Here is a 16,172-nt window from a genome sequence, read left to right as displayed (position 1 = left end):
CACCTGGCTGTTGCATTGGAAATTTAAAAAAAAAAAAAAAAAAAAAGTGAACTAAGCCTCACTCATGTTCATGCTTAAACACCTGTGAAAAATGGCACGTCATCAATTTTTGGGATCAGTGCGTCATCTCTGAATGGTCCATGAGTAGGTTTATTACCATCAGTGTGTCATCAATGTACGACCCATGTGTCTGTTTTTACCATAAGTGTTTACCACATACAGATAAGTAAAATTACAAAACTTCTCCAATTCTTTGCAATGTTAAACAGGACAGCACACAGACTGTACACGGATGCCATCCATGAGCTTGCACAGATGAAATGTGCAAATACAAGCCGGAAAAAAAGGACACGTCTCCAGGAGTTTTGCACTGACAAGATGGTCTGTGGAAAAACAAGTGAACACCCTCAAATTATTATGGGTATGTGGTTTACCTGTTGAAAAAAAAAATGGATACAGCCCGGAAGTCTGAATGACACCTTAGTCATATAGTTCACAGTATGCAACTTGTACCTTGGTTATCTCAGCAAGTGTTGGGATCCACACTTCAGGTACAGGACCTAAAAGGCTAGCCATCATTAAGTACAAAGGCTTCTCCTCAGCACGGCAGAAGATGAACAGAATTTAGTTGGCCTACAAACTTAAGGCTCCAATACACATTAGATTAATGTTGGCATAACCTTACAGATAGACTGATTCTGCCAACAGTCCTAGGAGTAGTTCACTATTGTTCACCAAAAGATACTGTCTAGGCCTGACGGTCTTTTTATTTTCTGGGAGATAGGCTGCCACCAAAGGAGAGACAGCTGAGATGGCTACCAGGCGACCAGTTGTCTATCAGCCATCTAAGGAATATGGGAGGGGTAAGGGCAAGGGGGGTCTACTGAAGACTGATGGTTAGCGTTAACGGATTAATGAACCATTAGCATCGTTGTGCTCCTGGCCTGAACGGCGTGTTCGCCGTTGCTTCATCACCAGAGGAGCAGGAGACTAAAGCTGGTAAGCTAGATCAGAGCTTACAAGCGCTCTTAAAAAAAGCTTGTCAGCACTGAGCATGCTCCACCATCGGCAGGTGGTCACCTAGGCTTAAGGCCCCGTCTCACATAGCGACATCGCTAGCGAGATCGCTGCTGAGTCACTAGTTTTGTGACGCAACAGTGACCTCAGTAGCGATCTCGCTATGTGTGACACGTACCAGCGATCAGGCCCCTGCTGCGAGATCGCTGGTCGTGTCGGAATGGCCTGGACCTTTTTTTGGTCGTTGAGGTCCCGCTGACATTGCTGAATCGGTGTGTGTGACACCGATCCAGCGATGTCTTCACTGGTAACCAGGGTAAACATCGGGTTACTAAGCGCAGGGCCGCGCTTAGTAACCCGATGTTTACCCTGGTTACCAAAAAAAACAAACAGTACATACTCGCCTTTCGGTGTCCAGGTCCCTCGCCGTCTGCTTCCTGCTCTGACTGAGTGCCGCCGTACACTGAGAGCAGAGCGCAGCGGTGACGTCAGCGGTGCTGCGCTCTGCTCTCAGTGTACGGCGGCTCAGTCAGAGCAGGAAGCAGACGGCAAGGGACCTGGACACCGAAAGGCGAGTATGTACTGTTTTTTTTTTTTGGTAACCAGGGTAAACATCGGGTTACTAAGCGCGGCCCTGCCCTTAGTAACCCGATGTTTACCCTGGTTACCCGGGTGCTGCAGGGGGACTTCGACATCGTTGAAGACAGTTTCAACGATGCCGAAGTCGTTCCCCTGATCGTTGGTCGCTGGGGAGAGCGGTCTGTGTGACAGCTCCCCAGCGACCACACAGCGACTTACCAACGATCACGGCCAGGTCGTATCGCTGGTCGTGATCGTTGGTAAATCGCTATGTGAGACGGGGCCTTTAGACTAGTGAACCATAGAATTATTCTGTCCTTGAGGACAAAGAGAGGATTTTTAATAAGAGGTAAAATTGCAAGATTGCTTTTTTTTGCAAGCACTTTGGAAATCTTAACCATCAGTGATTTTGAGGCTAACCCTCAATGGTAGCCTAAGTACAGATCTCCTCTCCGGTGTGGCTATCCCCAGGCAGATTCTTAGATCTTTCCTGCTTTGAGCCTATACCTTTAATAGAGGACGCCCATGTGAAAGGCATTAACTTTTCTTTTTGAGTTTATGTACAGTAAAGGCACCAATTTATTAGGTAGATTTACTTTAAACAACAAAATCAAAGCCCATGATGCAACAGAGAACTTTTACCAACCTGGTACTTTGGACATTGTTCCTTTGTGTCAGAAGCCAGTGAACTAGCGGAGCTGTCCAGAGAAGTCGAGCTGTCTCCTCCAGGTCTGAGCTGGCAACACTTTCCAAACACCCTCACTGGAGTGTCGCTCACGAGTTTCTGTGGAATGGAAAAGCAAATATTAGCTTTTCAGGTCTAAACATCTTTGCGGAATTTTTTTTCTCGATCTATACAAAGTCTGGTAAACGCAAGGACAAATACAATCGTGCTGTTCCATATGAGACAAAGACACCCAAATCACGATCTACCAAACATCCGCACAGGTCGTTTACCAAGTCTACCCATCAGACTCCACTGCGGCTGCCATACCCATGGCCAGAATTACCGGATCCATCTGGTTTTCCAGTTCCGCATGACTTTGGGGACTATCATCTGGAAACACAATTCATTTTTATCCCTGACACATAGTAAATCAGTCATTATGTTCCCATTCACAGTGGGTATTATTGTGGTAATGTGCCGAATAAAGCGGTTTGTCCACTTGATCTGCCATGTTATATTATATTAGTGATGCTTAGAGGATTTGACCTTTTAACTAATATTTTCACCTTTCCAACTAATCAGCAGCACTATTTTGCTCCTGCATCACCCACATAAGTTCCCGAAATAGAAGTTGGCTATCAGAAAAGGCTTGGCACTACTTCAATTCATTCTACAACACGTTCGATATGGTCTTATTATTATTACCCCTAACATACAAGAAATGATCCACAGCAAGATGTACAGAACAGCAGGTAGGAAACAGAAGTAGAAGACATAAAATCCAGGAGGCCGGGAATTAAGACCAATGTCAGGGATTATTAGGCAAGTGACCTTTTTTCCCCCCACAAATATAAGATTTCTGAGCGACAAATAAAACTGGCTTATAAATGATGGACAGCATTAATCACAATAAACATATCTATGTGTCCCGAAAGAAATACTTCACATTCTTCATGTAAAATGAGTCTTTCTGCCTTTTGTGTGGAGCAGTGAGAAAGCCTCATCTCAGCCGCTCATATGACTCATGAGCTCATGACTAGATCACGGACGCTTCCTCCACTCACTACAATGGATGCACAGGGCTGCGTTCCTCTTCCAGACAGACAGTGAGTGATCCTACCCAGACCACATGGAGAGGAGCCCACAACGCTGGCCAGGAGGGGCCGTTCTGCCAGCAGTCATATGATCACACTGCAGACCCTGAACTAGAACTGCAATCTAGCTCTGACCTAACAAACAAACTTTCTGGCTACGCTCAGCAGGCATGTGACAGGCTCCGCATTCATTCTGCTGGCTGCGAGAAACCTGCACATACAAAACCACACACAATCATTTATGTACATACACTAAAAAATCCTGAAAAGTTGGAAGCAAACAGTCCAAAACCTGAGTATTCTGAAGCATCAAGATTTCCTTTCACTGGAATTGTTGGGACTAGTCCAACCCCTGGATCAAAGAAAATCCCACAAAGATCACTCAAATATCATGAAAAAAAAAGCTAAAGCTAAAACTTAAAGGGGTATTTCCATCTCCAAGATATAATGTATTAGGTATATTAATATTAGTAAGGTAAATGCCTTCCAATTCGAAATTCATTGTAGTTCTTCTGATTAGCTATGTCGCTTACCCTATGTGCAGGGCATTGCAGTTGATCAGATATCCATGATTACGACCACTAACAACGAACTAATTGTCACTGTATGAATGGTTGTAATCAAGCTACTGCAATGCTCTGCACATAGCGTAAGTGACATAGCAAATCAGAAGAACTATACTACATTTCTAATTGGAGATATTTGCTACTACATATTAGGATTGAATGTTGGAGATGGGAATACCCCCTTTAAGTTTCAGCATTAACTTATTTTTCATGGCATCTGCTGGCTCTAGAGTGCGCTTTCTGGGATTTTCTTTGCTTTCGTTTCTAGACTTTGTATCCTGGATCCTGCATAATTTGTGGTACTTGCATTACAAATGTTGTTAAGAACCAAAGAAAGGCGGGCACCGCACAAAGAATATACAAGCTCCAGGGATCAACCACGTGCATATATAATGTATACACTCAACACAAAAGAAAAGAATATGCACACAGTGGGATCAACCTGATATGATAAATTTTATTTTATTATAGAATGTCACCTCACTACACATAATGGCAAAACAGGAAGGACCATACATTTAAAAACATCTAAAAACCAGACAGACTCAACCCCCCACAAATACAATTAAGGGCCTGTAAATGAAAAAGGCCTTTGTCCCCCTCCCCCCTCCCTCCTCCTTTATGCTGCTTTGGATCCGGTCCTGGACTTTTTCATCTACCCCAGCCGCACTTAGGTATATACATCTCCACCAGCGTGTTGTGTTCTTGCCCCATAGGCAAATTCTTGGATTTAGACACATTGTCATTTTTTGGCGGCAAGATACTTCACATTTAGCTTGGTAATGTATGACCTGGGGTGTTAGATTTAGGACAGGCTGTGGCTACACCAGGTATCTACCTGGCATATGGTATTGTGTTTTCACCACAGGCCTGGAACAGGACTGGGAGGTAGGGTTATTGTTTAGGGTTCTGTTTATATAACTGTCTGTGTAGGGGCATTGCGCCAATTGGCTATATTAGAAAGTTAATATTTATATACTTCTATTGTTTCTCATTTGCTCATTTGTATGTTATGCTCTCTACGGTATGTGTACATGCATTTTTTTCATTTACAGGCCCTTAATTGTATTTGTGGGGGGTTGAGGGTAGGTCTGTCTGGTTTTTAGATGTTTTTAAATGTATGGTCCTTCCTGTTTTGCCATTATGTGTAGTGAGGTGACATTCTATAATAAAATAAAATTTATCATATCAGGTTGATCCCACTGTGTGCATATTCTTTTCTTTTGTGTTGAGTGCATTACAAATGTTACTGCATGGCTAGAGGTTGGATTTTATACACCTGTGGCACTGGCAGAGGTGTTCTAAGGCCGGGGTCACACAACCATCTCTCATCTGAGGGAACTAGATCGATTATGATAAAGACACTCCGATCAAACTCTGATCCGGGATTGCTCCGAGTGCCACAATGGTGTGATCCAATCCTCTCAGATAACAGAATAGGAGCACACCGTGAGGAGACTATGGAGAACACAATGTCTTCATCTTCTCCACTCCGCAGAAATCGGACTACACTTATATTTCATCCGAGTGCAGTATGTTTTCCACGCACCCAATGACTTGACTGGGCGAGTCTCTTCCGGTTTCAGAGTAAAATCGCAGCATAGTGAAAAAATTTTTCAGACAGATTCTGTCAGTGGGAAAAAAATAAATCGGTAATCAGCACTGACCCATTGGATAACATTGGTTCGAGGGCGAACCAATCAAACAAAAAAATTGAATAGCCGTTGTCTGATGCACACAATCATGTGAGCCTGCCTGATGTATAAGTGCCAACATTGGGGCCAAATCAAACTTATTACGCCAGAAAAGTGGTGTAGTAGCTTCGAAAAGTCATACAGTTTTGACAGAACTGGAAATTGGCCAAAAATTGTGAGACTTTTGGTGTTTCCAAGCCAGTTTGAATCACCTCTGGGGAGGAGTCGGGGCAGGACCTGTCGTGACCACGTCCACCTGTCAAAATTCATCAAATGCGCTGGTGGTTTCTAACATTTCTGGCGTAGTTCAGGCCACTCAGAAAAGGCGCTGAGTTCATTAAGTGGTGTCTCGTCCTCCAGCTAGACAGTGCCACACCAGTCTTGATGAATCAGACCCGCTATCTTCCCTCAGAGGTCTCTGGTCATGGGAAAGGGATAGGTAGGACAAGTGACTGTTATCCTTGCTGAACAAACTTGGGACTTGGACCATTGGTCATTAATAATGTTTCACAGAAGCATTTTCTACAGCAACTGTAATAACTTATCACTATCCAATTAGCTAGTAGTAACTAGAAAAAACCCCTTTTAAGAAAGCTTTCTGCTTGAAAATGTGTGAATATGTGAAGACAAATTCTGTGATTTCATAATTTCCAAACAATCAAGTTTTGGGCCAATAACTTCAGGCAACCATGTTTTGCCATAAAAACAAATATATTATATCCATTACGTTATCGGGCTGACCATCAGCACAGCATTTTGGACCAATGGAATGGATGTAGTTCTCATGAAAATAAACTTTTAAGGCTAGCCTAAGTGAAGTCCGCTAATGCAGGATCATGTGCTGTGACAAGGTCCCAAAGGTGGGGTCTCCTCCCCCAGAAACAAGTGCAGCCGGCTGAGAGCAGCTCACTCCGCAGCCACATGATCCCCCGTGTGGAATAGTTGGAGTCCTGCGGGGCAGCAGTCAGCATATTCAGGATACCACACGTCAGCGACTTCCATGCTGCAAATCAACGCTAAGATGTAGAACCCTGGCAAGAAGTCATGGTCACGGGGTTTTATATATGCCAGGATCTGATTAATGTAGAAATACTGCAGTTCACCTAAGCGCCCATATGACTGACTACCTGGTGTTTACAGTGTCATCTCACAGATTACAACGTGGGTGGTCAGGGCAGCTGCCCTGGGGCTCAATCTGCCCAAAGTGCCCCTCATTGATTCTGCCACTTCTGGTGGTGTGGGAAGGACGCTGTAACACTTAGCCTCCCTGTTCCTAGGCGCCTGAGCTGGAAGAGACAACGTGACATCAGGGTTCTAACAACTCTATGCTCTGCTCATGAAGGGGTCTGTGCGAATTGTTCCGATTCCAGACTGCACTGCCCGGACTGGCCGTGGGTCTCCCAACCAGAGTGTGAAAGCCTCAAAGAAATAAATGAAGCCATCACGCTCGGTATGGAGAGCCGTGGCCAGTCCGTGCATTGTAGTCCGAGATTGGACGTCTACATGAGTCCTTAGGTGACGGAGACTCTGAAGGAACTTCCTGGACGGTGAGCCCTGGTTCAGAGGCCCATCACCCATATAACATAATAGAAGCACTGCAGTTATGAAGTGAATAGATTTTATTATTTGTTGAGCGCCTCTTGCATCTGTGAACATTAACTAACCCACTGGCGTTATTCCTCTCAGGGAAACGTGATGTGCATCAGGCTCACCCAAGTGACATGATGTCAGGCGCAGCGCCCAGACAGGGCACAGGATTAGAAGAAACCACAATACGCTCTCTGCTGTAATCATGGCTTGTGCCAAAGACGCCATACAGAAAAAGAAAGATCAGCTCACCGACACAGACAGATCCTCGGTCTTACGTTTGGCATTAGAGTCAAACAAGACATTTCGTCCTCGCTTCTCGCAGTCCTGGTAGACGACCAGGCGGATCTGGCTGGGGTCAAGTTCATATGATGGCCAGCTGGAAGATAAAGAATGGAAAAATTGATATATTAAACTAAATACCACATATTAAAGACTTGTTATTAATTAGGAAGTCAGTGACTAAGGACTCCTTACAGGTCGTGCACTGCGTAGGGCAATAAGACGACCCCAGCACCTACACAAAGCCAGGAAGCATTGAAAACTGAAATTAACCCTATGAAAATAAAGTGCTACTAGAATGGACAAGAACTAGCCAATGTATCATGTTAAGATGGTCCACTGCAATACCAGACTATTCCTTATACAGCTGTGGCAGATGACCACAAGTAGAAAATCAGCAAAAGCTAATGGTTTGATAATAAGTTTTCGAACAGAAAAAAAAAAACAAGTGGTACACAAAGAAATGCACAACTTTTATGCAAATGTGTAACAGTTACCATAAGTCACTAAGCTCAAGGGCATATGCACATGTTAAGTATTTGCTGTGCTTGTGTCACGTTTGTACACACGTATGCATATTAGTCCAAATATATATGAACACATTCAAGATAATATAAATACATAAGGGCCCGTTGATGAATAAACAGACCACCAGAATGTATAGTTCAAGAATAAAATAAACCTTTATTAATACAACATTGATAAAACCAGGTGCTGAATAACACCTTTAGAACACTAAAAAATGCCTCCAGTCATAGTGATCAGGGCTCAAACAACCCCCACTTAACGCCTAATATAATGACACACAGCAAGTGACTATTGTAATGGCAATGGAATAAACAGTTAGGGAGACGGATTAATGAATATAAAACACGATGTTATAATAAATGTGCCACCATATAACTCATGTAATGAGCCCAAAAGGAGGTTCAAGCATATATATGTTACACAGGTAACTAAAATAAATGCAAAATGGAGGTGGCCACAAGAAGAGCTTAATATAGACGATATGGCTGCTATAAAGAAAATCTCCTAACAAGTTTACCTAGTGGAGGCTGCACGAGACCTGAGGATTCCCCAACGCGCGTTTCAAATTGAATTCTTCTTCCGGGGGGGTGTGTCCTTTTGGGCTCATTACATGAGTTATATGGTGGCACATTTATTATAACATCGTGTTTTATATTCATTAATCCGTCTCCCTAACTGTTTATTCCATTGCCATTACAATAGTCACTTGCTGTGTGTCATTATATTAGGCGTTAAGTGGGGGTTGTTTGAGCCCTGATCACTATGACTGGAGGCATTTTTTAGTGTTCTAAAGGTGTTATTCAGCACCTGGTTTTATCAATGTTGTATTAATAAAGGTTTATTTTATTCTTGAACTATACATTCTGGTGGTCTGTTTATTCATCAACGGGCCCTTATGTATTTACGTTTGTACACACGCAGCTTTGTCACAAAACGTGAAGGATTTCCTAGCAAAGAGAATGAGATTGCTAAAGTCTCATGCACATATTGCTTATTGTCCTTGCAGATTTGAAGCAGATTCAGAACCGACACGTCAATTCTTTCAGCGTTTTTTGCCTACTCTAAGGGGGAAAAAAACCGCATTAAAATTGTGTCATAAGCACACCTATTTTACGCTGCGTTTTTCCAGCCATCACATCAGTATTTGCAGCAGATCTTTCTGCTGTAAATACTGACCGTGTGCACACCTCCCAACGTGAGCACACACACCCCGACGTGAGCACACACACCCCGACGTGAGCACACCCCCCCCGATGTGAGCACACACACCCCCCCGATGTGAGCACACACACACCCCCGACGTGAGCACACACACACCCCCGACGTGAGCACACACCCCGATGTGAGCACACACACACACCCCGAAGTGAGCACACACCCCCTCCCCCATGTGAGCAAACACCCTGATGTGAGCACACACGCACACCCCGACGTGAGCACACACCCCGACGTGAGCACACACACCCCCCGACGTGAGCACACACACACCCCGACGTGAGCACACACACACCCCGACGTGAGCACACACACACACCCCGACGTGAGCACACACACACACCCCGATGTGAGCACACACACACACCCCGATGTGAGCACACACCCCCCCCGATGTGAGCACACACACCCCAATGTGAGCACACACACCCCAATGTGAGCACACACACCCCGATGTGAGCACACACACCCCTCCGACGTGAGCGCACACCCCCCTGACGTGAGCAAACACCCCGATGTGAGCACACACACACACCCCGAAGTGAGCACCCCCCCCCGACGTGAGCAAACACCCTGATGTGAGCACACGCACACCCTGACGTGAGCACACACCCCGACGTGAGCACACACCCCCCTCCGGCGTGAGCGCACACACACACACACACCGCCTGATGTGAGCACACACACACCCCCCTCTGACGTGAGCACCCCCCCCCCCCCGACGTGAGCACAACAGACTCTAGTACAGTACATTGGTATGCACAAACCCTGAACGAGCTCTGTGTCCGGACGCCGGCAGTACACAAGGTGGCTCATTTCCCCAGGGCTATCCTTGGTTTATTGCCATAAAGAGGTGGCACTAGCATTCGATGATCCACCTGCTAAATATCTCTGGTCGGGACAGGAACCTGTTTAGAGCGGTGCTCAGTTGGCTTTTACGACTACTTGGCAGATCTATTTAGGGGTGAGATATTATATACATATGATCCAACGTGTGTTAGCTGTAAGGAACGGAGTCATCACAGAGACTGATCATAGCGTGCATAATATACCAGATTACATACTGACATGTAGCTGACTGTACCTCCATTAGTGATTCAACACTTCTGTATAATGGACCCCTGTAAGTGTGGAAGACCCTACACACATTTCAGGTTTCACCCACCAATATATTGCTTTAAGTCAATGAAAAAAGTAAAAAAAAAAAAAAAAAAAAAAAAGATTTTACTTATTGTACTACGTTGTCATCTTAACCAAATAATAAACAATTCTCAATATGTCCTCTGTACTGGCATGAATTTACAGAGATTTTAGCCTACAATGATCCAAGTGTGCACACACAGACCGGATGGTCCAGACTCATTTGCAATTTAAGCCACTTTATTTTTTTGTCTTGCATTCACCGACTGTTCTTCAAAATTACTCTCGGGGCTCATGAATTTGGCCCAAAATAAAAAATGCTTTTGATTTTATTTTTTTATTTCCGACTTTTTAGGGCAAAAAATTTAAAATCCTTTAAAAAGTTACATGTTTATCTCAAAATGAAAAGACAATACCAGAAGCCTTAGTCCAGGGAGGTATATGAGTAAGGTGCATTAAAAAAAATGTGATACAAAGTCACATTTCACAAATCCTTTTAACATAACTGGATAAACAAAGTAGTCAAGGGAAAAAAAAAAAAATGCTGGAGGAGTGATGCTTCGTTTCATGTCTGTTCTCTGTAGTACAATATCTCCTGCCGTCTTCCACTCTTCCCAGCTCCACCACCTTCTAACAGCAGCTCCTGACTGACCGGCAGTCAGATGTCACAATGGTCACAAGCTCTCAGTGTAAGTCTACGAGAGCCGCGTTTTGGTCCGTTCCGGCCTCGTACACTTACATTGAAGCGATTCTGCTAGTCACAACTTAATGTATCCACTACTTTTCTGGCTGTACCTCCTTAAGGTAACTTTTCTCTTTATAATAGATGCCAAGGACACTAAGCATCAGAATAGCAGCCAGAAAAGCATTGCAGTGTGTAGCACGCTCATTTTTCGGCTGAGATCACATCGGGCCGCTTTATCATATGACTGACCATATGACTCAGTGGCAATGTGCGAGTGACTTCTTGGAGATCTGCGGAAGAACATTCTCTTTGGTGTGTGCAGATAAAGCTATGGGGAGCTGGAGTGTCCATGGCTGCAGTACTCCGGCCACAGACACTTGTCTTTGATGGACAAATCCAGAAACTATTTTTAAAGAATCTACGCACTTGCTATATTTAGAGATCATAGAAGCTTATCTCGGCTCTCCGCTCGGTAGGTTTAGATTATTCCCTGTACGTACAAACAGAAGAGCAGCGGCAATGTGTTTTGAAGGACATGCCCAGAAATTATTTTTTAAAAGTTTATTTTTTGTATAAAAGGAACAGAAGCTCAGTAGTGAGTTTACAGAAGATTAGGAATTGCTGTTATTACTAGTAATCCGCTAGAGACTAAAGTCACAAATGATGGCAAACTACAGGAGACCTTCCCCTCCGACATCACCGCCATGTCAGTTACCTGGACTGCATCGTGCGTTGTCTGCAGCGTCCCCTTCCCTCAAATCTCTCGGAGCAGAATCCCGCAGCAATCGAGCGGCTGTTAAAAATAGCAATAAGCTATATTCAACCAAGTCAGAAAGGCTGGCATGTGGTGAACGGAGAACAATGTGCCATCCATGTTGTGTTTAAAACTGCACATCACCATCCAGAGCAGAAGAGCCACCTTGAGAACATCTGCTGCCAGAGGCAAAGTCTTAGCTTTCGCGCCAAGGGCCATTTACGCAGCCTTGAATCTGGAGAAGCTGCAAAGAGTCCGGCCCGTCCTTGATTCTTGAGTACGATGTGGCTACCCCAGGACTGTGCTAATTAGCACGGGCACAACTGGAGGCTGCCGTCACCGTGTGCCAGCTGAGCTGAGCTCTTGCTTCTTAAATGAATCTCATGTGTCTACAACCACCTGACTCGCTTCTCTTGGCAACTGTGACTATGCACGTCCTCAGCCAAATCTGTCAGACCGCTCAAAGTGAAGGGGGTGAGGGGCTGCAAGATGAAGATGCCTTTGCTGTAATTTTGTCCTCGCCAATTCCCCACCTTCAAGGGTGATATTCTTGTGAGCAGTAGGATGCTTGAGGTCAGTGCGGCTGAGTAGCAGGCCAGACAAGTAGAAAGGCAGGCACTGACAGCTGCCATGTGACATGGAGCTGTCAGTGCTTGCCACCTGGATCTGCGGAATTAGTGCCAACCAATCCCAGCAATGCTTTCTCTTCATTTCAGGCACTTGATCATTGTTAGCAAGAAACGGCAGCTAGCGGCCAAGGCGTATAATTACTACTAAAGCCTAAGCCATACATTTGTTCATGGCACTAAAGAAGAAATATATAGAACGCCATTCCCATTTCCTGATTTGTGCATTTTCCCATCATCGACAATATCTGGGATTGGTTTACATTCACTGCAGACAATAAATCTGGAATGGAAGGGAACTTGAAATTATGCAAAATGTGTCCCCATTTTTAATAAAAGAAAACCAAATACTGGAAAGTATTCTTTCTTCCAATCACTTTTCATCTCAGATTGTAGACTTTTTTTTCTACTTTGTGAGATTCCTGGTTTACATTCCTATATTTCTGGAATGGAATAGTGCCTGAATCTGCAAGACTGCAGGAAAATGCTAAAATCAATAGATTGACTCTGTTATAACCAACCATCAAATGGTTTTCCTAAGTATAACATCTGATCCCAGCAGGATGTCCCTTTTGCAGGGCTCGAATCCAGGAAATTGCAAGGAAAAAAACCATTAGCAAAGCCCCATCAGGTAAGGTCTCCTGCAGACAGAGGCACAAAGTCATTATGGGTCCAAATTAGAGTAGTGCGGTTCTAATTTTCATTGTGTGCCGCTGAATTAAAGATAGGTGTAGTATAGATCCACCAGCTTCATTGCATGCTGAATCAGAGTAGTATGGGTCCACTGGCTTCACTGGATCCTGAAATGAGTGTAGTATGGGTCCATCAGCTTCATCGGATCCTGAAATGAGTGTAGTATAGATCCACCAGCTTCATTGCATGCTGAATCAGAGTAGTATGGGTCCACTGGCTTCACTGGATCCTGAATCAGTATAGTATGGGTCCATCAGCTTCACTGGATCCTGAAATGAGTGTAGTATGGATCCATCAGCTTCATCGGATCCTGAATTTTAGCATGAGGCCCCCGGCTTCACTGGATCCTGAATCAGCGTAATATGGGTCCACCAACTTCACTGGATCCTGAATCAGTGTAGTATGGGTGCATCAGCTTCATTGGATCCTGAATTCGATTAGTATGGGTCCACCGGCCTCACTGGATCCTGAATCAGTATAGAATGGGTTCACTGGCTTCATTGGATCGTGAATCAGTGTAGTATGGGTTTGCTAGCTTCAGATGTGTTATGGATCAGTAGTACAAATGAAATGCCACCAATCAAGAATAAATGTTTTGTCAGCAAGGTAGGACTGTAATTAGATACAATAAAAAGTAACTTTTAATAAATACCACTAAAAGAGTCCATTTGACTCATAAAACGACATGAGACACAACATACATATACTGGCTGATATTATCAGTGAGCTCTATACAAGCTCCAAAAACAGCACGGTGATTAATATAAACACCTGAAAAAATGCAAGAGGTGTCTTTTCTTATATGCCCTCTATGCAATAAACAGAACACATCCAATCCCGGGGAATAATCATTGATTGCTACTGATAATAAGAACAATCTCACCCAAGATGGAAGTAGCTTCACAGGATATCGTGGTCTGGAAACCCATGTAAATACGAGGTGGCACTCTATGTACCCATTTCAAACCTCACTCATGCGGATTTCGTCCCACCAGATATCTATTCCTCCTTCATTCAAAATTTCTCCCAACGCGTTTCTTGTGGCAGTATCATCAGGGGAGAAGCCACTTCAAAAGGATAGTAAAGTGTGCGTCATTCGTCCCGCACACATAGGAGGGTCGGTTTCACCGCACACATCTCATTCATTTATACACCGCGCCACTTACATTAAGCGTGTGACGCATGCAGAGCTGTGTACGGGTTCCGGTTTGATAGCGGTCACATGATCACAGGTCAGGAACGCCCCAAAGCAGGGATCATGTCTGCGTGATGCGCACAGTGACGCGCAAGCGTCACTTCCGGTAGAGCGGGGAGGAGAAAAACTCCACCCCCCGGAGAGGTAGCGTTGTTGTCATGCATATAGAGACACAAAGAAAAAGATGGGGGGAAATTTTTAACCCCTAAGGTACCTGATTCACAGGATTACAGACCTTACTCCCGTGGGGGTCGAAAATTACAGCTAAATAAATAAATAAATAAGGATGTCCTACAACCTCCATATCACGGAGGGAGAACATTACAGCGGGCATTGGTGGTAACTAGAGCTAGGATACCAAACAAAACAACCTAAGAGCATATATATGAGAGGAACTATGAAAGAGAAAAAAGAGGAGATAATGGCAGAACCATTACCATATATTTTGTGTTGCGGATGCCCGGTGCCATAGACACCTAATGAAAAACCCCCAAACACTAAAAACACCCTATTGTTTATTATTATTGTAGCTAACAAGAGCAGGGAACATATTGATCATACCTGGTTGTCTAATGATCATTGGAGACCCAGTGGAATCCGGGCGGTCTATTATTCCCTAACAGGGCCCTATAAATCATCCCTACTTAACCTGTGGAGGTTGGCACCCTAAAAGCGAGAAAAGGCGCCCCCACTCGAACGATGGCTGTCCCTATAAAGCCCTCGTAGTCCCTAACTTAAAAATGCACTAACTAAGTGCCCGAAGAGGAACTACATGGAAGAAAGGAAAGTACAAAAGAGGGAGGAAATTGGGAAAGATACAGATGGACTACTGTCAATGCTTTTAAAGGGGGTTTGGGGTTTATAGGAAACACGCAAAGGTCAGGGTCTCATTGAGGCCCAATGGTTGTTGTGTTTTGAGATGAAATATCCACTTCGTCTCGCATTGCAGTATCCTTCTGTCCCAATTTCCACCCCTTACTGGTGCCGCTATCCTATCAATCCCCATGAACCTAAGGCCCGATGCATCCCCATTATGTACAGTAGTGATGTGTCTAGCCAGTGGTGTGTCTCTCTTCAAAGCAATGTCTCTCAGATGTTCACCAACTCGTCTCCTGAGTTCTCTTATGGTCTTTCCAACATATTCCATGCCGCACGGACAAGTTGCCTTGTAAATTATTCCTCTAGACCGACAGTTAATGAAGTGGCGGATCTTATATTCTCGTTTAGTGACATTACTTTTAAAAGACTGGCCCGTCTCCATTACGGGACAACCCACACAACCACTACACCGGTAGCAACCTTTGGGCTTGTCAGTCAGCCATGTTTCATTTTTTGGGGGAGAGAAGTGACTATGTACAATTCTATCTCCAATTGATCTACCTTTTTGAAAGGTGATCAGGGGATGCGGTCCAACCAGGTCTCCAATGTCATCATCCATCCTCAAGATTGACCAATGCTTATTGAGGATTGACCTCACCTGGTCTGCTCCTGAATTAAAAGTGGTAATGAACCGACTCATAGTAGACTCCCCTTCTCGGTGGGGTGGGTTTAACAAAACAGTTCTATTCAAATCCCTCGTTTCCTTATAGGCTTTCCGAAGGATACCGTCAGGATAGCCTCTGTTTTGAAAGCGGTGACGCAGGTCCGTTGCCTGTTCCTGGTAATCCGCCTCTGATGAACAATTACGACGGATTCTCATGTACTGCCCCTTGGGGATACCTTTTTTCAACGGGTGGGGATGGTGACTCTCCCACCTTAGAAGGGCATTAGTAGAAGTGGGTTTTCGATATATTTTTGTCTCCACATGACCATCAGGGGTCTTTCGGATCCAAATATCCAAAAAGGGAAGT

General features: G+C 44.4%; 1 protein-coding gene across 2 annotated transcripts in view; it reads right to left on the bottom strand.

Annotated features, from left to right (window-relative positions):
• FNIP1 (folliculin interacting protein 1) overlaps positions 1 to 16,172 on the bottom strand; it is a 159,319-nt gene that overhangs the window by 66,316 nt on the left and 76,831 nt on the right. For both annotated transcript variants that reach the window (XM_077265971.1, XM_077265972.1), the window contains exons 2-3: positions 7,457 to 7,583; positions 2,243 to 2,380 (exon numbers count right to left, since the gene is read on the bottom strand). In XM_077265971.1, coding sequence (XP_077122086.1) covers positions 2,243 to 2,380; positions 7,457 to 7,583 — 265 coding nt within the window. The remainder of the gene's footprint in view (positions 1 to 2,242; positions 2,381 to 7,456; positions 7,584 to 16,172) is intronic.

This window comes from Ranitomeya variabilis, chromosome 5, assembly GCF_051348905.1.
Source record: "Ranitomeya variabilis isolate aRanVar5 chromosome 5, aRanVar5.hap1, whole genome shotgun sequence".
Taxonomy (NCBI): Eukaryota; Metazoa; Chordata; class Amphibia; order Anura; family Dendrobatidae; genus Ranitomeya; species Ranitomeya variabilis.
Note: the sequence above shows the minus strand (reverse complement) of the source record. Positions and strands in the feature narration are given on the sequence as shown.